Raw genomic sequence first — 21774 nt, 5'->3', positions numbered from 1 at the left:
TGTCAAGCTGCTGCTACAGTCTCAGCAACAGAGTACCAGTAATTTACAAAACATTACACAAATAGTATAGCCCACCTTGCAAAGAATAATTTTTCAAAAGCAGCTTAGACCAATGGCAGTACTTAGCTGCACACAGTAGGTATATGCATGCATTTATGCCAGAGAACTATTTTTGTAAATAAATTTGTCAATCTAGGTTTTCCAGCACTATTGAGGAGAGTGAGGGTATACTCCATTTTATAATCTGCAGCAGCTCTCTTCAACAATCATGTGGTTTCAAAATAATATGTTTAATAATCTAATTTTTGTGTGGCTGATCCATTCAAGTGATATTTTTACTTGCCTGGTCAAAATTATCCAATGCAGCGTGAAGATTAGCCAGCATCCCGGTTGGTGGCTCATTGGTTATTTTAATAGAGTTTTCCAAGATTCCCTGTGGAATTACATGCTCTTTGGGGGTGGGGGCAGGTTCAACACTCATATAAACACGATAGGCTGAGTGACTTCCTTCACTGTGCTTCTCCAGTAATTCCTCTAATGTGTCAAGCCACTTTGCAACAAGATGAATATTCTACAGGGAAGAGGAAAAGAGGCTTCCCAGTGAGCTATTGATTTGAAATATGAAACATTTTATTGATAACGAGCCAAACAAAGCAGTTTGCCGAAGCACAATATTTTGAGGGTGCTAAAAAAATAATGAAAGAAACCCACCCCACCACAAGACCTCAAATCCGTCTATTTAGCACAATAATGACCGCAATCTTCTCTGTTTGTATCTATTCATCCGATTATAAAGAGTAACAATACATTCTTCTACACATATATTAACTAAGGGAGTGTATATATATATATATATATATATATATATATATATATATGAGAAGATAATAAATTAGTAAATCAGATAGGGAATGTTAGAGAAAGTACCGTATCTTGATAACTCTCCCTGCCACACAAAGCAGTTGCTGCAGTTGCTCGTATTTTAATACTGAAATTAATGCTACTATAGGCTATGCAAATATACACACCTAAAGGTTAAGTGATAAGTTCCCTCCCCACCCATGCGCCCTTGTTTGGAGAAGAGCCTTAAGAGGAAGCTGCTACAATCTGAGCTGTGCATACATTATTTTTAAACCAACGGACAGCACTATATTGCAAAATTGGTGCAATGAAGGGATTAGACTTACTTGGAGGATAACCCAGTGGCCTTCTTTCGATGCCTTTTCCAGAGCCATCTCAGCTATGGCTTCCTGCCCTTGACCCAGAGACACGTTCTGAAGCTTCCCCGAATCAATGGTAAAGCCAAGCTTGCTCCCTAAACAGAACAATGCAGCCCCAGGAAATGCGAGAGAGCATGTGCTTTTTGGAAAAAAATATTATGTTGCACAGAGAATGTAACTAACCCCCCACCCCTTATTCTAAGACGCTCTCTGTGTGCGCGTGCACACACAGGTCTGTGGCAATCCATGTTTCCCACAACCCACAGGAGTGTTTCTGATCGAGTTCAATTGGTGGCAGATTGCATCCTCTCTCGCTTCTTCTATGTTAGCGCCACAATTTTCTAATTTCTAAACGTCAGAAGGCTCAGCCTTTTGCTTGTTGCTGGACACAGTAACATGATGACAAGATTATACGGATGTATTATTATTATTATTATTATTATTATTATTATTATGCTGCCCATCTGACTGGGTGGCTCCCAACAAAATATTAAAAAACACAATAAAACATCAACCATTAAAAACTTCCCTGAACTGATGGCTGCCTTCAGATGTCTTCTAAAAGTCAAATAGTTGTTTATCGGCTGGACATCTGATGGGAGGGCGTTCCACAGGGCGGGCACCACTACCGTGAAGGCCCTCTGCCTGGTTCCCTGTAACCTCACTTCTCGCAGTGAGGGAACTGCCAGAAGGCCCTCGGAGCTGGACCTCAGTGTCCGGACTGAAAGATGGGGATGGAGACACTCCTTCAGATATCACTTTGAGCAAGAGCAGGGTCCATAGTTCAGTGATTTACATGCAAAAGGTCTGAGGTTCAGTCCCTGGTTCCTCTCAGGCTGGGAAAGGCCCTCTTGCCTGAGACTGTAGAGGGTTGTGGCCTGAGTAAACCTCATGATGCCCTTCAGAGACCATTGGAATACAACTCCCCATTATGCTTGATCACTGGCCATGGTGGCTGAAGCCCAGAAATCTCTGAAGTAGATAATACTTCAACAGACCAATGGCCTGCCTTAGTATAAGGCAACTCCTTAGGCTTCATAAGGATTTTAAAAAGTACATATGTGTTGCCTTCTCCAACACACTGAACTGAGGGCATGCGCCTATGGATAGAAGATCACTGTGTGCACAGTGCAAACCATGGAAATAAATGGTGTTAATGTACAAGACCACACTTATACCTTCTGCATGGCAAATTTAAATATCGACGTCTATCTAACATTGCAAATCTATACATGCCTCCTTAGAAGTAAGCCGCATTGTGGTCACTGGTACACTAAGGTAAGTGCCTAAATTATGCAAAAATCAAGGAAGGTATCCTGTCTGTACAAAACTGCATTATAGGTAAAGGAAAGCAAATTTAGTGCAAACATAAAATATTTTAATGTGCTTTTTTAAAAAAAAAACCAAAAACCAAATAAATGTTAAAATATAAACTATAAACACTACCCACAACAAATACAGCATTTGCATTCTGTAGGTGATTGGCATAAAGACATAACTTGTGCACCTTTGAAAGTGCAAACCGGCACTGACAAGACATCAGGTTTATGCGGGTACAAATCTCTGCTATGCTACTGCATCCTTCCAGAACGAGTCATGAGCAGATGGTGGCCTATTACCATCAGCACCAGCATTTCTAAAAGATATAAATGGAAACCATGTAGCTTCAAATGCAGCCAGTGTCAGGTGACAAAGGTAAGGCTGCCCGCTTTACAAAGACAGCTTTTAGGGTGCCTTCCAGCTGCAGGATATCTTCATGCTGGCTGCCAGTTCGGATTATCATCAATTTCTGCTGCAATACCTTGACATCCATATGGGTGGATAAGAAGGGTGTTTTTTTTCAGAACTATGCTTAAAAAAAAAAGATCAGGTCTCAAAATTTCATTACATAGGAGCAATGCTGTCACCCTTATTCAGGCACAGGCAAACTCAGCCCTCCAGATGTTTTGGGACTACAATTCCTATCATCCCTGACCACTGGTCCTGTTAGCTAGGGATGATGGGAGTTGTAGTCCCAAAACATCTGGAGGGCCGAGTTTGCCTATGCCTGCCCTTATTGATGCTGATAGCTCCTTGAAAGATGCTCCCCTCCATATCCCCCTCCAGTCTGAATCTGACACTTCACACCCAAATCAGCTTTCCATCGAGATGGGAGAATCTGACCATTTCGGTTTCTCTCATTTCTCCAATATTCAGTTCTTTACATTCCCAACCCAGGCTGGCAACATTTTTTTTTTAGTCCTCAAGTGCCGTTTAGCGCACATTTATCCTTACATACATGTCTGGATGCAATTTCGCCTAACAACACACAGGTTATTGCAAAGCAATTTCCCCCAAATATTATTATTTATTTTATTTATCAATTACATTGATATGCCACCTTAGCTTCCAAGAAGCTTAGGTTGGTGCACAGGGTGCCATGGGGGGGGATTTCAAGGTGTGGGCTGGGTGCCATCTGGGGGTCAAGGGTCCCCCAAATTTTCAAGGAGGGGGCCGGGCCTTCTCAATATTCTGTGGCAATGTGAGCACAGCATGTGCGCACACTGCAGAACCTGTTCACATAAATTGTGCGGCACCGGCTCCGTCAATGGCAGAGGCAAGGCGACATGCCTGGTGGAGCAACATGGTTCTCCTCACAATTTCGGATTTGATATCCTGCTTTATCACTACCCGAAGGAGTCTCAAAGCGGCTAACATTCTCCTTTCCCTTCCTCCCCCACAACAAACACTCTGTGAGGTGAGTGAGGCTGAGAGACTTCAGAGAAGTGTGACTAGCCCAAGGTCACCCAGCAGCTGCATGTGGAGGAGCGGGGAAGCGAACCCGGTTCACCAGATTACGAGTCTACCGCTCTTAACCACCACACCACACTGGCTAGGTGTGGCTAAGGTAGGTTAGGCTAAGAGATGGTGCCTGGGCCAAGGTCACCCAGTGAGCTTCATGGACAAGTGGGGATTCGAGATCCCAGAGAGCTGGGACTGGCCATAGCTCTGTCCTAGGAAATATATCCCCCACTCCATAAAGCCATTGCAGGAGTGGTGGAGGCAGCAGTAGTGGCGCATAGCTAGTGTTGGGGTAAATGCAGAAAGTCTCAGTTTGGTACCCGCCGTCTCTAGGTAAGGCTAGGAAACAGTTCCTGCTTGAAGCCCTGGAGTGCTAGCCAACGAGGACAATGCTGAGCTAGATGGACTCAGCGGTCGGACAACTTCCTATGTTCCTACACTGTTACGGAAGTTTGCTTTTCTGTGGTGGTGCTGTAACAGAGCCAGTAGTCCCAAGTTCTCATGCAGTAATAAAGATGTTTGCTTAACAAATGAAAATAAACAGCCTTACCTAAAGATTCCACATCTTTCAGTGGGTCAACTCCGGGAGATAAAATGAAAATTATTGGCAAAGCAGGCCCGCTCTCTTGAAACAATTTTGCAAAGTCAGTCTTACGTCCCTCTGCATATTTGCTTCCAAGTTTCTCCTCAACGAAGTTCCTGCAATGAGGAGTTGCAGCTAATCATGCCTCGGGGGAAAATAGCATTTCTAAGCTATAAAGAAAGACATTCTCTCAACAGCACAGCATTTCATCATGTCTTGCTTTTGCTCGAAATCAAGCCCAGCCCACAGATCTGCTCCTAATGCATTCTAACAGTTAGTATACATAATCTAACCTGACAGCGTAAGTCATCCGATCTGGCCTCAAGGCTCTCATCATAATCAGTTTCTGGAGGGAACTTTTGGTCTTCCATTCTTGTGGAAACTTCTCTTTCTCGGGACATTCTGACTCCACTACTTTTTTCCATCGTTTTGGAGATCCTTCTATGTCTTTATCCAAGCCACGAAATTCATCCATGAAGCTCATTGTCTAAATGAGAGCCAAAAGCACTGAGTGTTTTTGTAAAAACACTTCGGATGGCAAAGCTCCCCCACCCTTCAAAATATGTAAAATATTTTGAGTTGCATGCATACTGCACCTTTATTGCGCTCCAGGTGGAATTGGAGAGGAAATCCAGAGGGCTGTTATAACTGTGGTCAATATTAAATCTCAGAAGGAAATCTAGGTCGCGGGCATCAATCTCCTTGTTCATAAGCAAGAGCTAAAAACAAATAATGAGGTTTTTTTTTTAATGTCAGAGAAAAAGTCGGGGAAGGGGGGGAGGCCAGTTTAAAATGGCCGTGAAGCTTCTCAAGTATCTCCAAACATCTCAGAAGTGTGCTACGTACTATATTTTATCTATGTTGCTTAATTGTTTCCATGCTGGGAAAAGTACCATATAAAATTGGCCTCAGATACAACATTATTCACATCTTTAGCCCTTGTGTGGCTGATTTTTTTTTTTTAATGAATAGCTGATGTACAATGGTAAGGCTAGCATGGAGGAGGGTAAAGAGTATTAATCCTTTGTCCCTGCTGTGGTCCCAATGGGAATCTGCCCAAGCCTATGGGAACTTCCCTTCCACTACAAGTAACAGGAACTTGCCGCAGGGGGATTCCAATTCTGCCACAGTGGGAACAAAGGGTTAAAGGTACTACCCCACCCCACCCCATGGACTCAGTCTGTGAAATATACTTGGAGTCAAGAGTGGATTTCATGCTCTTTATTCAGCTCATAGTGGTGAGGAGGAATGGAAGTTCCCCCAGAATGTCTGCCTTATATACATTATTTACACAATGGGCCCCATGTGATTGGCTAATTCTGGGATTCTCCTGTAGGCCAATCAGGTTGCGGATTCCCTTCCACCTGGAGCTGGATTGGGTAGCTCCTGTGGACCAATCAGACTGCTGCATTCTGAATCCTATTGTTCTAGGACCAATCAGACTGCTGCATTCTGAATCCTATTGTTCTAGGACCAATCAGACTGCTGCCTTTTGGCTCCTATTCAACTCAGTACATAACACCTTGGTTTTTCCCCACCCTTGGTCATTTATTTTTAAAAATACCAGTCTTGCAAGAGCTAAAGACGTGACTGATTCCTAGCATGATCCTCAGAGGATGGAACAGAAAACAGAGGTAAAGCAGGATTGTATTATCGTTCGGGCAAAGGGTTATTTTAAAGATCAGGTGATGTAAGGAATTTATGAGAAGATAGGTGAGGGGATAGTGTTGACTCATAAGCCTGTGGGTTAAGAATTTAAAAAGAACTCTGCAGGATCAGGCCAAGGTTAATCTAGTCCAGCCTACTGTTTTCACAGTGGCTAGCCAGATGTCAATGGGAAGCCCATAAAAAGCAGGACATACCGTATTTTTCGCTCTATAAGACACACCAGACCACAAGACGCACCTAGTTTTTGGAGGAGGAAAACAGGAAAAAAATATTCTGAATCTCAGATGCCAGAACAGCAAGAGGAATCGCTGCGCAGTGAAAGCAGCAATCCCTCTTGCTGTTCTGGCTTCTGGGATAGCTGTGCAGCCTGCATTCGCTCCATACGACGCACACACATTTCCCCTTACTTTTTAGGAGGGAAAAAGTGAGTCTTATAGAGCAAAAAATACGGTAATTAGCACCCAGCACTCTCCCCACTTGTACTACCCATTATTACCACATCCCTACATCTTGTGGGAGTGAACACCATAGTCTAACTATGCATTGGGTGAAGAAACACCTCCTTTCATCCATCCGCAATCTCCCAACATTCAGATTCGTTGGATAATCCTGAGTTCTAGTATCACGAGAAAAAGCAGGAGAAAAACATCCTTTTGCCTACTTTCTCTACATAATGCATAATTTTACAAATCAACATCCTTTGGTTGTCTTTTTTTTTCTTTTCTAAATTGGAAAGTCCCACTTGTTCCGAGCCTTCCTCACAGGGGAGTTGTTCCAGACCCGTAATAATTTTGCTTGCATTTTCCCATTCGGCAATATCATCCTTGTGATACAGTGAGAGAAGCAGAACCCAGTCTTCCAAGTGTGGCCACATTATAGACCAGGCATAGGCAAACTCGGCCCTACAGATGTTTTGGGACTACAATTCCCATCATCCCTAGCTAACAGGACCAGTGGTCAGGGGTGATGGGAATTGTAGTCTCAAAACATCTGGAGGGACGAGTTTGCCTATGCCGGATGTCAGGGAGAGGCAAACGGGAAAAGATGAAAGGACAGAAACCAGCAGTTATAGAGAGCCTAAAGAGATTATCAGCAGCTTGTCGTCTGACAGTCAGTCTGACGTAGAGGGGGAGGAGGATGAGCCTGGGACAAGTCAGGCTGTACACAGAGGAAGTAAGGGGAGGAGTTTTCGCAGAATTGCATGCTGGGTGCGGAAAAGGAGGAAGTAAGATTAGAGGGAGCAACTGCGCACAAGGGGAAGGAGGCTAATGGAAACGCTGGAGATGTACGTTTGAACTTTGTCAAATAAATCAATTGTTTGGAACTGGCTGGGAGCCCAGAGTCTTATCTATGGCCAACTGGACAGCACTAAGCCTCTGACACCTGTTATAGACTGATGCATTGTATTGAGAGTATAGAAGAAGGGATGACGGAGCATCCTTGTAAATATGCTGGAATGTAGATAAGGCATCTGTCAAGAAAAGAGCCTTTCTTATTGGACCTCACTGGCTAAAGCCAATGTGACGCTTTGGGGTACTATAAAAAGGACAGAAAGACAGGTTGTACAATGACAATAAAGGTATTATTATAGCTCAGCAAAGCTCTAGGTGTGGAGAATATTATTCATTAGGCCCAATATATTTCAAATAAAATCTTCTTCAGTGTTACCACAAAATATATTTTGTGCCCTACACCATCTAAATCTTCTTTTGCAATGTGATTTGAGAGTATCTCGGGAGCTACAGAGCATGGAGTGTTTTGTCTTTACATTGCCAAGGATGATCCAATTTGAAAATAATAATAATAATAATAATAATAATAATAATAATAATAATGACATCATGCATCTAGAGGTCTCCAATGCTCTCTAATCATTTAGAGGTTTCTTCTAAGTTTGCATTGGTGCTTTCTCGCTTTATCTTCTGTATTTATAGCTCAGATCCAGTCATGTTCAAGAACTTTCTTTTCTTTTTCTGACTGCAGCATTTTGAAGAATTATTCAAAGCAAGCAAAAGTTTCTGGTGGCAACTCTCCATTATTACAAAGCAAGACCAACCTCCTAAATGCTCTTCGGTGGACTGTTCATTTTCAAAAAGTGCTCCAGGAAAGGGCAACATCATTTCTGCATCAACATTTGCAACGTACTTTTGGAACATGTTGAGGAGAGTCAAAGTAGCTGCACAAATGCCAGCAATCAAAATGGAAAATGAACGGAATGTGATGATTGGCTGCTGAGTGCAGCTGCCCTTTGAAACAAATGGAATGGGGACATGGAAGGGGCACAGGGGCATTTATGATGAATTTTATTGTTCCCGGGAAAAGCGAGCAAGACTTCCGCAGCTACTTCTGAATAGGAGATGCTTCGCTTTTGAAATGCACCAGATTACACACTGCTTCAAAAAGGAAAAAGAAGAGGAGGAAGAAAAACAGTCGCAGGGAGGAGGATCCTCTTGGGAATGACTTACAAGAGCTTTATTTTCTTCAAACAAATTAGACTATTCAGAGTCTAGATTAGATTTCATCTCCGTCTTCAAATCTATCATGACACAAGCCATTTGCAGGAAGGGCTGTGGTGGTTGGTACAGAAGGTGTATACTGAGCATGGGTGAGGGAAATGCTGTTTCTTTAATACAGCAACAACAGTTGTTTCCTTTAAAATGTTTTGAGGGGAGAGGGAAAGCTGGAGAGAAAGAATGAAACATAAACAGCAAATATTTTGTGAGCAGTAAACACTGATTATTTGAGTGGCCTTGAAGGAATTTCAGCAAAAGCTCCTTTCTAGCGTTAATCTCAGGGTTCTAAAGGGACTCTCTCGAGACAGCTTTATTATCCCAGGCACACAGATAAGCGTGTTTAAATTATTATTATTTTTAAAGGAAGGCACCCTTGTCATTATAGGACTGCAGTTAAATCTATCTGAGGAAGTGGGGAGCACTTCTTAGATTGTGATACCTTGCCGGCATTTTCTAATACTTCCTGCTGTTTTGTTGGGATGCAAAGAAACCCTGCTAAAACCCAGCAAAGGATTTTAAGGGCAGCATGTTTTTCTTCAGCTTGTAACATCTCTTCTATAACAATACAGAGTTGCAGCTAAGTGTAATAACAAGAGGGTGACACAATAGATCCTGGTAAGCTAAAAAGGGAAGTTTTTTTAAGATTCCCCACCAACTTTCCCGCTCTTTCACCCTCATTTCTTCTTCGTGTAACAGAAGTGCCATCTGTTCCTAACCTTAACACGGCATGTGTTTGATTTATATTCAGTATTAGATAATAGAAGGGGAAAAGATTATAGAACGATCTAAGGCATCTAGGAGCATTAGCTAGCTCTCTGGTCCAAAGATAAATAATATGCAATAAAAGGGTTGGGATCAGCTGCCTCCGTGAGACAGAAAAATATATATGGAAAGGAGGCCCAAATTTATTCAGTGCACAACAATAGCAGATGCAGCACGGCCAAAAAGAAGGAGGCATTATACTTGCTAACTTGCAAAAGTTCTCTGTGTTGCATAACTCTGATTCTTCGAGCCCCATGGCGGTGAGGTATAGCTGTGCTGATGTGGGCCTAAATCTCATAAATGTGTTTGTTTACTGTTAGTGAGCTCAGGGGGGGGGGGATGATGACTCTGCATGCATGGTGAAGGTGATCACCCCAAAAGCTGTGGAATAAAACTTTGGTCAAGACTCCAGGGCCCATGATAGAAATAAGCCTGAATAGCAGCCTTGAGCACAAAAAGATTTTACTGTCCAAAGTGTGTGAGAAACAGAAATGCTGACAGGTACCTTAGTTAAGGTAAGAATTGTTTGGATTTGATATCCCGCTTTATCACTACCCTGAGGAGTCTCAAAGCGGCTAACATTCTCCTTTCCCTTCCTCCCCCACAACAAACACTCTGTGAGGGGAGTGGGGCTGAGAGACTTCAGAGAAGTGTGACTGGCCCAAGGTCACCCAGCAGCTGATTGTGGAGGAGCGGAGACGCGAACCCGGTTCACCAGATTACGAGTCCACCGCTCTTAACCACTACACCACACTGGCTCAATGAGGTAAGTCATTGATAGAAGATTTGTCGCCCTGTATGGCTAGCAGTGCTGGGTAACCTTCACAAGACACCCTACACTATGGGTAGGCAACCTAAGGCCCAGGGGCTGGCCGATCGCCTTCTCAATCCGGCCCATGGACAGTCCGGGAATCAGCATGTTTTTACATGTGTAGAATGTGTGCTTTTATTTAAAATGTATCTCTGGGTTATTTGTGGGGCATAGGAATTTGTTCATCCGCCTCCCCCCCAAATAGTCCGGCCCACCACATGGTCTGAGGGACGGTGGACCGGCCCATGGCTGAAAAAGGCTGCTGACCCCTGCCCTTCACTCTTAAAAGGCTTGGGATCAGGTTGACACCTGAAACATTGAAATACATTCCAAAATAGCCATGTGCACCAGGGATGGGGAAATGGGGCCCTTCAGAAGCAGCTGGACTACAAATCCCATGACCACCATCCATGCTAGCTGGGTTGATGGGACTTGGAGGCCAACAACATTTAGAGGACCACAGATCCATCCCTTCATCTCAGCATGGACGACAGTGGCTCTAACTTCTTCTATTGTCTGCACGCTGCCTAAGAAAACCAGCCTACCTGGAAAGCTACTTGGGCCGTGACAGTAAGCTTGTCTCTCTCAAATAGCCCGCGACTGATATAAATAAAAGTAGAGTAGGTTACACAGTCGATCAGGTTGTTGACCCTCTCTTTCACATTGTTGGAAGGTTCTGCTCGTTGCACCGCTTTGTGAAATACGACATTAAATGCCTGTGAGGGGAGACAGACAAGCTTGTAAGCCAATAGTGATGCTAGATTAAAACAGCGGCACAAAAAAACAACATATTGATTTCTTCCTGAATAGTAACCTTGAGTGAGAACTGATACATTGGATTGATTTTTTTCAGCTCATCCATGAGGAAGTAGAGAAGCGAGGCTCTTGCTGCTACTGGGCGGTAATGCTCACGGGCCTCGTTGATCTTGACTTCATTGATGTTGGCTTCCATAACCTGGAACATACAACCAGTTGGTTGTAATTAAAAAAACACACCCACCCCAAAACCCTACAAATCATCAGATAGTTAATACGATGAATCTCAGAACTCGCCGGTACTGAGTAGGGGACAAGTATGAAGGCAAGGGGTGTAGCTGGCACCCCAGAATTCAGAACAATGAGTGATATTATTTTCTACTGCACTCCTTTGAATCTATAGGTTACAAACAACTGACTGGGTGGCGTTTAGAAGACAAGAGAAATAGAGTACCATTTTTCAGAGTACTGTCCAAGGTAGAAGAGAACATAGTGGAAGTAAAGGATTTTGGTATGAGCAAAGAATTAATGCAGTTATTTGAGAGAGCAACACATGTGGAGAAACGTGTCTAGAGAACCTCTGTATGAGAATCTGTTGGGAAGGAAGAAGACAGGGAAGGGGAAGGGAGGGGAATGGAGGGAGCTAGTAGTAAGTCTGACTAGGTTAGACTCTCCAAGTATCCCAATTTTCCAGCTACAGTCCCGGATTTAGAGAAGCCATCCCAGTTTCTGATTTTGTCTCGGAATAGCCCGCTTTTCCTTAAGACAGCCTTTCTCAACCTGTGGGTCCCCAGATGTTGTTGGACTACAACTCCCATCACCCCTAGCTAGCAAGGCCAGAGCTCAGGGATGATGGGAGTTGTAGTCCAACAACGTCTGGGGACCCACAGGATGAGAACCGCTGCTTTAGGACGTTCCTATTTTGATCAGATAAATGTTGGAAGATATGGTAGGACGTCCCTATTTTCATCAGAAAAATTATGGTGGGTATGAAGTTATGCGACTGCCCCAAGCCAAGGAGATAAGTAACTATACAAATTTTAGAAGACATCTAAAGGCAGCCTTGTATAGGGAAGTTTTTTAAAGTTTAATGTTTTATTAGGTTTCTGTATATGTTGGAAGCAACCCAATTTCCAATTTAGACCAGCTGATACTATGTCCTTAGAGGTGATAGGGAAGTACAAGGTTGGACTTATAATATTTATTTTGCTCACATAATTACATAAAAGCAAATTGCTTGGGCACGCAGGGGGCTGCAGAGGGGAGCAGCCATATCTTGTTACACAAGCACCCAACCCTAACAAAAGCCGTAAATAGGACATTCCATTTCTAGATATAACACACTGCCACTTTTATGTCAAATTTATTATTGATAATTGCTTGTAAACGGCAATTGCATGACATTGGTAGAAAGAGATGTGATTCAAAGTGGTTGCCAACTTTTTAAAAAATGCAGTGGTTTCTTAACCATGTTGCTATTCTTACGTTTTCTGACAGCACCAAATATTCACTGATGTGCATCAGAATGACTGAAATTAATTTCAAGTCATAGTACTAGAATCACACTTTTATTGCTTTCATGTTCACCTGCAGCCCCTCGTTTTGTAGTGTCTTCCCTGCCCTTGTTGGCACACGATCGCTGTTGGTGTTGACAGTTTTAATGAGAGCCAGAAACTGAAGACATTCTCTTCACCTGCATTTGGTTCCAATAATCTTTTATTCCCCCCCCCCACCTCTTGTGTTTTTACTTAGTATGCCAAGTTTATTGTCTAGCAACAGCAAACATTATTATTATTATTATTATTATTATTATTATTATTATTATTTGTAATGCATGGTCTCAGTTTAACTGTAGCTTGGAGAAAAAAAAACTCTTTTTTTAGCTCTTGAGAAATAGTGCTAACAGGTAATATTTCTGATAAACAAAGGAACCCAAAGTACATTTGATTTCCAACTGAAAGTTATAAATGCAGTGTAAAAAAAGAATGGAAAGAGTCGACACTTCGCCTAAATCCCCTTTGTTTTATAGCTTTTGTTTAGAATGCAGTAAAATATTTCCCTCTGACTAAAGCTTACTCATTTGTAAGTGATCACTGTATAATTTGCACAGGAATTTTACAACACAGTGGTATATACATTCTGTGCTATAGATTATATAAATGTAATTACGGCAGATTACAACTTTCATTAAATCCCAAAAGAAAGCATTAAGAGTTGCGTAAGTAGGTTGAGGGGGGAAATGTTATAATGACTTTACAGATATATTTTAAAGTTGCTTTTGCGTTGTTCCGTGACTATGGTTGTTGTAGGCTGTGATTACTTCATATTGATCATTTTACCTTAATTTCTATTTCTGCCGCTGTGTGTTTTGTTGTTTCTAGTCTCTCTACCAAAAGGGTATCCCCAAGGAAATTACTCTCGGCTGCTGAAAGGCGTGTCAGTAATTCATCTTCAAGCATTTTCAACTCAATTTTAAAATAATTCTGCTGCTTTGTGAGTTCAGACTGAAATGAAAATGGTAAGGTTGCAAACCTATAATTCAAGCACCATTAATATAGGAAGTATGCATCACTGAACTTCAAAACTTGCTGATTTCCCAAGACTTTATTATATCCCCCATTTAAAGGGTTTAATAATTGAGCAATGGGTTGATACAAAAAAGTGAAATGTGTAAAAGTGTAACCTTTATTCTGAATATTATTATGCAGACTTAAAACAAGACAAAAATTAGTAAAATAGCAGGTCTAAACTTTACCATATCCACCCCAATAAATATGAGCTGGGCATCCACATTTATGTCTTGCTGTTAAGAATAATTACTTCTACGACTGCTGTGGTGTCAGTGGTACAGCGGTACCTTGGTTTACGAACTTAATCCGTTCCGGAAGTCCGTTCTTAAACCAAAGCGTTCTTAAACCAAGGAGTGCTTTCTCATAGCAGCAGGGGACTCAATTTACAAATGGAACACACTCAACATGTTCTGATTGCAAGGCAAAGTTCACAAGCCAAAACACCTCCTTCCAGGTTTGCAGCGTTCTTAATCCAAGTTGTTCATAAACTAAGCTGTTCTTAAACCAAGGTACCACTGTATAAGAAAATTCTGCATGAATGGGAGAAGGAAGTTGATAAACCCTTTTTTAATTTCACAAAGAAAATTTCATTGCCTGGTAGGGGAAATGTTTCAAGTGTGATCCAAGCAAGCAATTGATGCAAATCAATACAGCAATCATTTTTTTAAAAAAATGCAATGAAAGCTGACTGAAAAGAAGCACTTTTTATATTGGAACACCTAGCTACCTGAACACTCATTGAAAAAACAATGCAACTGTGAGTATGGACAGGAAGATAGGCACACTGGCAAATAAACCAAGATATATTACATGACCTATCATCTGAGACAGTAGGAAGCTATGGCTAACATCTTCAGAACAAGCCAGGTTATTAAGCCAGCTTCAAATCATAGGTTTATATACTGGACTACTCCAGAACTGCTAACCATAGTTTCTTGGTTTCGATGAATCATAAACTATAGCTAACAGAAGACTTCTCTGTTTGTTTGTTTGCTCACTCAAATGAAAGGAGGATCATATCTTGGCTTGTTCGTATCTTGGTCCATTCAAACGACACACGATCATCTAAATATACAAACCTTAAAGTGTTCCAGATCAGGTCTTTCCACGTTGACAACATCTGCCAACAGTTGATCTTCTAAACCATCTCGTGTGACAGTAAAGTTGATTAATGTGGTCTGAGCCTGGATTTCTGGTTTGTAATGGGGATTGGCAAGTTTGGTGTGGAGGATGAGCCGGAATTTAGGGTGAAATTTACACTCCTTATCTCCTACTCTAATATACCTGCAAAAGGAAAAACATGCTAGAAAAATGCTCCGATTTTGCAAACAGTAATGAGGGGTAGGCCTTTCACACTGGCAACCTTGGGAAGCACCGCAAGTTATAGCTGTATTTCTGAGAAAATAAAAAAAACATGCAGGAGAAGAAATGGAAAAATTAAGGCAAGGAAAAACCTGTAGCATTTGCTCCAGTTGAAACCATAAAGATTTTAGCATTCATTCAAATTCAGAATTGCAACCACAATGCAGTAGGTCTCAACAGGCCACAGACTCCCACACTGAAATCAAATGCTCCCAGGGCAGCAAGAAATTAAAGATAGCTTTTTTCATTTCAAGTCTGACTTAACAGTAGATCAATAGTCAGCATAAAGAGGGTTCAGCTAGTGTGAAGATGCTATTCAGACAAGATAGACCCAGCAGGCAACCAAACCCACAAACAAGATTTGGACGTAGGTGGGAAATTAAGGCTACAAAGTGAAAAAGGTTGGAAGCATTATCGTCTGGGATTGTGGACAACCAGACTCGGATAAACCTTGTTTCTTGGTTTAGCCGCCCAGTAGAGATATTCACAGCTGCAGTAATTGGAGCTAACTTTTAGGGCTAGGAATATCAGTATTATTTATGGCTGCAAATTCTTTCCCAAAATTTAATTTGTGCAATTAAAGTGGATTAAAATGCTCTGTCACCCAAGTACAACAAATCCACTTTAAGAAAGAAAGAAAATTGTTGTGGACAGGAAAGTGAGGAGGAAATGTACTGAAAAGTGTGGAATCAATGAGTGATAAATGAGAAGGTGTATAAACATGCAAATCAGGATGAATGCTCAATAAACAAGGTTGATTGCAGTGGGAACTAAGTGCAACTAAGTTTGGATCCATTCTTTACAGGAACAGAAGGAAAATTTCTTTCAGTATATACATTTCTGTTTGCAGTTTTGTCTAATATACATATTTTTGCAAAGCAACTTCTCCCCTTAATGCATTTCTGCATGTTCATTCTGAGGAGATTTCACCCCTCCCATACACAAGAATCTCCTGATCATCTCCTGATGGTCTCTGCTGACTCTCCAGAGAGAATGAGGCGTGTCCTGCCTATCTACTTATTCTGCCCAGCAACATATCTGTGTGTGTGTGTGAGAGAGAGTCAGTCAGTCAGTGTATCGGAGAGAGTGAGAGTGTTGGAGATCCTAGAGATAAGATTGCTGTTAGAGCAGCTGCAGACTCTCAGTGTAGCATTGATTTATGCTTAGAATATTCAGCTCTGTATATAGTTTTGTATCATAGTTGTAGTTATAGAATAAAGGAAGATAGTTTACAGAGCTGCTCTCCGAGTGGTTTATACTCTGCAAGACTCTGCAAAACTCTGCTGCGCAACGACTGTATTATTGAGACAGTGAATCTGGTGCTCTCAGCTCTGAGCTGTGAGTCCACAGCACTGTGACCGTTTCCTGTGAGAAGGAGGTCTCTGGCGGTGCTACCCAGCTCGCCTAGCCCAGTCGGGGTTGAGGTGCAAGAGTCCAGTTGGTGCACTGGCTCTAGGGCGATGCTGACACATTCCACTAGGTACATGCACTTATATGCACACTTTAACAATTCATATGCATTTCCTTCCCACATTAGTTTGCTAGAGAACGAAGTCACAAAATCTGGAAGAGTGCGAATTTTAAAGTATGGCTGGGTTTCAATCTGTTCCAGAAAGTGCAGATTAGGAAATCTGCCTTTAAATGCAAACAATCAAATTTCCATTGCATCCCAAGTTAAATCGCATGCATAAACACACACATCTTCACCTTCCTTTTTTGAGCATGTGTCTCCCAAGCAGAGGGTCAAGCACAGGATCAATGGTCTCCTCCAGGTTTTCTATTAAAACAGGGTCTCCAGCAACAATAGCTTCTTCTATCAGATCGACATACCTGCAATAGAGAGAGAGAGAGAGAGAGAGAGAGAGAGAGAGAGATTTAGGGAGAGCAAAGGGACTATCTGCAGGAGAAGATACAAGGAAGAGCATTAAGAGAGTTAAGGGATTTTCACCAGTTATTTAGATCAAACTCTGGTTCTTTGAGTGTGTGTGTGTATGTATGTGTGTATTTGTAGTCAGTTGATATATTTATACCTCTGTATCTTTGCAGCAAGCATGGATTAAAACAAGCAAAACAAGCAAGTGCATTGCATCAACAGTCATACTATACCAAACCTAATGTTTTTGTTCCTCTTAATAGCAGCAGCTGCCAATGAGCGCTTACCCTTTCTGACTCAAATGGATGACTTTCAAATCCGAGCCATATCTGCTTTTTATCCATTTGATCCCCTGGTGCTGGGGGTCAATCAATAGAGGCCAGCGTTCGCAGTTTGTAAGAATAGTGGCGTTTTGCGTGGACATGGTATCACTAGGCAAGCCTTCATTGTTCCATTTAGCAATTGTTGCATCATCCGTCAGCATGGAGATCGGATCAAGACCTTCAGTCATTGGAATGGGAACCTAAAATAATAAAGGTTAACTTAAAAATGCCTAGTTTCAGTGACTTGTCCCTGTGACAATACATCACACTGCTCATGTCTGTAGCATGGAGAAAGTGAGGGAGGGAAGGGAGGAGCATAGCAGGGTCGCCAAGAGGGAAAAGAACGCTGCAGTTCTTAATTCCCATTGCAGATGTTACAAACATAGATGGGTGCTATTGCAATGTTACATATCAGGAAACAAAACAAAATAAAGGAGTTAATTTATATTATTGTTTTATCTTTATGTAAACTGCTTTGAGGGTCGTTGGGTTTTTTAAACCATCAAGCGGTGTATATATTTTATGAAAATATTTTATAAAACAAAAAGAATGAAATCAAAATGTATCATATATTGAACGCCAGTTCGTTCTTTGTATGATATTTATCAAGATCGCTCTGCTTATCTATCTATCTATCTATCTATCTATCTATCTATCTATCATCTATCTATCTATCTATCATTTTATACACTGCATTTCCTTCACAGGAAAACCTAAGGTGCGTTGCAGCAGTATGCATGCCTGAATAACCAGTGCTTTTTTCTGGGGGTACACAGGGGTACGCATACCCCTAAACATTTTGTTAATCTAACTCTAGCACAGTGAATCATCAGTTCTGTTGCTACCCCCGATGGCGGCCTCATTTCCTGTCACGATGTTTCCTGAGTCTCAGACGGAAGCGAGCGTTTAATGTGTGAAGTAGGAGTTGGAATCTAGCACGGTGATTGGTCAGTTTCTTTGTTCTTTGCATGCATGTTCTTTGTACTTTTGTCCATGTAGTGTATCTATTTCCCCCGATTTGAACTATAAAATGGTGATTCTCTTGAGTCAAAATGAGAGTACCCTGAAACAATTTTAAGAAAGAAAGCACTGTGTATGACAATGCCATTAAAAAGAAAAAAGAAAAACAAAACCCTCTCCCCTATGAACCAACCCTGATCCTGTGTTTGTCATCTGAGGCCCTTCTCTGTGTCTCCCATCCCAGAGAGGTTTGGAGGGCAGCAACAAGAGAAAAGGCCTTTTCTGTGGTGGCTCCCCAGTTGTGGAATGCTCTCCCCACAGAGGCTCACCTGGTGCCATCATTACATGTCTTTAGGCGCCAGGCAAAAATGTTCCTCTTTAACCAGGCCTAAATAATCTGTGGTCTGTGAAAGTGTGAGGGAGAGGACTGTTATTATGATGACTTTTTATTATTAGGCTGCCTCTGCCAGTATGTTTTTAATGTTGTACATCATCTTGGGATCTTTTGATAAAGGGCAGTTTATAAATTGAAATAATAATAATAATAATAATAATAATAATGTAGCAAAATGTCAGACTGTCCCTAAAGGTATCGTGGATTATGCCATTTTGATCTGTGTTAGCAACTGAATTACTACTGAACTACAGTGGTACCTCAGGTTACATACGCTTCAGGTTACAGACTCCACTAACCCAGAAATATTACCTCGGGTTAAGAACTTTACCTCAGGATGAGAACAGAAATCGTGCTCCGGCGTCGCAGCAGCAGCGGGAGGCCCCGTTAGCTAAAGTGGTGCTTCAGGTTAAGAACAGTTTCAGGTTAAGAACGGACCTCCGGAACAAATTAAGTACTTAACCTGAGGTACCACTGTATTTTGAATAGGGAGCAAAAATCCAATTCTATTACTACAATTAAGAACAGTGAAATATTTTGCTCATGTAAAATGTGTTTTCATGCACTTTTAATATGTACCCCCTCCTTATCTAATGAAGGATTGTAAGAATTTTTTTGATTTTTTTTTTTTTTTTGCTGGCAACACAGAAGCATAATGTATAGTTTTCAAAAATTATTCCCCCAAAACATTTCAACTAAAGACATCTTTATTGCATACTACCTTTTGGGTTCTCAAGAAGGGCAGCCACAGATTCTGAACTAGCTCATGCCGATACGGTTTGGCAAATGGCCCAGCGTACGAAATGAATGCCGCTGTTAGAAGCACATCTCCACACAGTGTCTTCTCTTGCTCATGATACTGAGCTACAGACTGAGCCCACCTCACATTCTCTGACTGAAATAAAAGGGCCATAGGTTAATTTATAGCAGCTTAAGGCAACTACAAAGTTGTCTATAACTATAAGGAAGGAACCTTGGGTTTAGGTCCTTGGATATTTTCATCATGAGGCAAACAGGCTGGTTAAAAGCTCAGTGGAATGGAGCAGGGAGTCTCCATCTGTTTCAAAAAGGAGACAGGAGGGCTTCCCAAGGGAGGGCCTTATTAAAATGGAGGCCTAACACAGATGACAATCTAGCATGGGGGTCCCTTGAGCTGGGCTTCATGGACTGATCTTAAGTTGAGGAATTTAGCTTTCCTCACAATATCCAGGACTTGGGCCACTTAGGACTTTAAAGGTCAGTGCCGCAACTTTAAACTGGGTATGGAAACAAAGTTGAACTGAACAAAGCGGGCTTAAAAAAAAAAGACATAATATGCTGGTGCTGCCTTAAATCTGTCAACAGTTGGGCAGCTGCATTCACAACCAGTTGAAGCTTCCAGATCATCTTTAGGGACTGTACTGTTGTACAGTCAAACCACTTCTTACGTCCCCCTCCGCTTGTGTCCATTTCACCCAACGTCCGTGGCAAACCCGGAAGTAACCGGCGGGTTTGCCGCCGGCCGCGCATGTGCAGGAGCGGTGATCGCTGTTTGCGCATGCGCGGAAGCGGCGATCGCCATCTGCACATGCGCAGAAGTGGCGATTGCTGCCCGCGCCCAACACCGCCTCTCCCAGCTACCTGTTTCGACCTCCGGACGGACCTCCGGAACGGATTACGGTTGCAGGTAGAGGTTCCACTGACATAGACTTCGCCCAGACATGAATGGTAGTAAACTCCTCTCCCAGAGCAAATCATATTGTACTCTAGAGTCTAAGATAATTGAGCTTACACCTTCCATCAGACCTTATCACCAGCCATGCTGGTCGGGGATGACGGCAGTTGGAGTCCAACAACATCTGGAGATTTTCTTCACAGATTCCTCACTCCTGGTTTAAGCTAAGCCATGTTGGATTGTGTGTTGCCATGTGTAAAGCCCTCAGGTAAATAGTCAGCATTATACAGGGCGCAAAAGCACTGAAATGTTAGCTTTGTTTGTTTATCATTGACCTGGGGAGGGGGAAGCCAGCTAAACATAAATGAAACATGCGGTATGTCACCTTTGGCTTGGACAACTGCATCAGCATCTGATGAATTCTAGGTATGTAGGTATTCCCAGTCCAGCAAAGGATATGCATATGAAAGCAAGCTTCTGTGCACAGATCAATCACTTCATGGATCAGAAACTGAGAGTGAAAATCAGGTGAACGTGCTAATTTTGCATCCAAATGCATATGTTGCATCGCTTTCTGTGGGATGCTCATTGGAAGGCACAGTTTACCTTTTACACTATGGTGCAACCAGATACACACAGATACTGTATTTTTTGCTCTATAAGACTCACTTTCCCCCTCCTAAACAGTAAGGGGAAATGTGTGTGCATCTTACGGAGCGAATGCAGGCTGCACAGCTATCGCAGAAGCCAGAACAGCAAGAGGGATTGCTGCTTTCACTGCGCAGCAATCCCTCTTGCTGTTCTGGCTTCTGAGATTCAGAATATTTTTTGTCTTGTTTTCCTCCTCCAAAAACTAGGTGCGTCTTGTGGTCTGGTGTGTCTTACAGAGCGAAAAATACAGTAGATAGTATTTTTAAGCGTGTCTAGGCCTAGGTGGGATGGAGGAGTTTTAGGGTGGGATTCAAAAAAAGTTTTACTCACAGTGAATTGAAATTGACGGACCTAACTCTGGCTATGTACATATTACCAGCTTAAAACACAGCTAGGTAGTTCTTTTTCTCAATCTGGCTCAAAGCTGTGGGGATGCATAAAAATGCAGTCTTTTATAGGAAACTACAGGACAGAAATGGATTTGTGGCTCATGTTGCATGTATGCCGCTTCCCCAATCAGTGGTGGCAGCACACTGGGTGCAGAGTAAACAGGAGTGCGCACACAGCCTTAGTTGTGTTCATTAATTTAGACTGGTCTACTCTGAGTAAAGCTCGAGTCTGAATAGCCAAGTATCATATTCCTTAAATAACTAGGACATATTGTATTGGGTATTTTGCTGTAATCCTAAGAAATATTCAGGTGTGATCTCAGAGCATCTCAGACTTGGAACATCTTTTTTTTAAAAAGTCTGTTAGCACTGCCAAAGAGTTGCCATTCCTGCCTTTTTCTAAACGTTCATCGACATGTTAGTTAGTAGGTAATCTTGCAGTTAATATATACGGCAGCGAGGCAAATTGTAAGAAAACGTAAAGGTCAAAAACATGTTTCCTTT

The 21774-nt window shown here is 42.0% G+C and overlaps 1 protein-coding gene and 2 long non-coding RNA genes across 4 annotated transcripts in view; 2 read left to right on the top strand and 1 right to left on the bottom strand.

Annotated features, from left to right (window-relative positions):
* Positions 1-21774, bottom strand: part of LOC308458304 (dynein axonemal heavy chain 11-like) — a 228996-nt gene that overhangs the window by 27619 nt on the left and 179603 nt on the right. Inside the window, exons 54-65 of the mRNA XM_080973289.1 lie at positions 19298-19471; positions 17187-17422; positions 16734-16856; positions 14744-14948; positions 13434-13598; positions 11153-11293; positions 10884-11054; positions 5181-5303; positions 4878-5071; positions 4552-4700; positions 1188-1315; positions 344-571 (exon numbers count right to left, since the gene is read on the bottom strand). Coding sequence (XP_080829415.1) covers positions 344-571; positions 1188-1315; positions 4552-4700; positions 4878-5071; positions 5181-5303; positions 10884-11054; positions 11153-11293; positions 13434-13598; positions 14744-14948; positions 16734-16856; positions 17187-17422; positions 19298-19471 — 2037 coding nt within the window. The remainder of the gene's footprint in view (positions 1-343; positions 572-1187; positions 1316-4551; positions 4701-4877; positions 5072-5180; positions 5304-10883; positions 11055-11152; positions 11294-13433; positions 13599-14743; positions 14949-16733; positions 16857-17186; positions 17423-19297; positions 19472-21774) is intronic.
* LOC308458918 lies at positions 7275-8881 on the top strand. Its single transcript, XR_013977778.1, has 2 exons — positions 7275-7537; positions 8236-8881. It is a non-coding gene; the product is annotated as an uncharacterized lncRNA (long non-coding RNA).
* On the top strand, positions 9895-17278 carry LOC308458729. Of its 2 annotated transcripts, none has more exons than XR_013977632.1 (3): positions 9895-10293; positions 13476-13612; positions 17163-17278. It is a non-coding gene; the product is annotated as an uncharacterized lncRNA (long non-coding RNA). The 2 variants fall into 2 exon arrangements; XR_013977633.1 differs by having other exon boundaries at positions 17166-17263.

Source organism: Podarcis pityusensis (genome assembly GCF_964106645.2).
Source record: "Podarcis pityusensis genome assembly, chromosome: 1".
Lineage (NCBI taxonomy): Eukaryota > Metazoa > Chordata > Lepidosauria > Squamata > Lacertidae > Podarcis > Podarcis pityusensis.
Note: the sequence above shows the minus strand (reverse complement) of the source record. Positions and strands in the feature narration are given on the sequence as shown.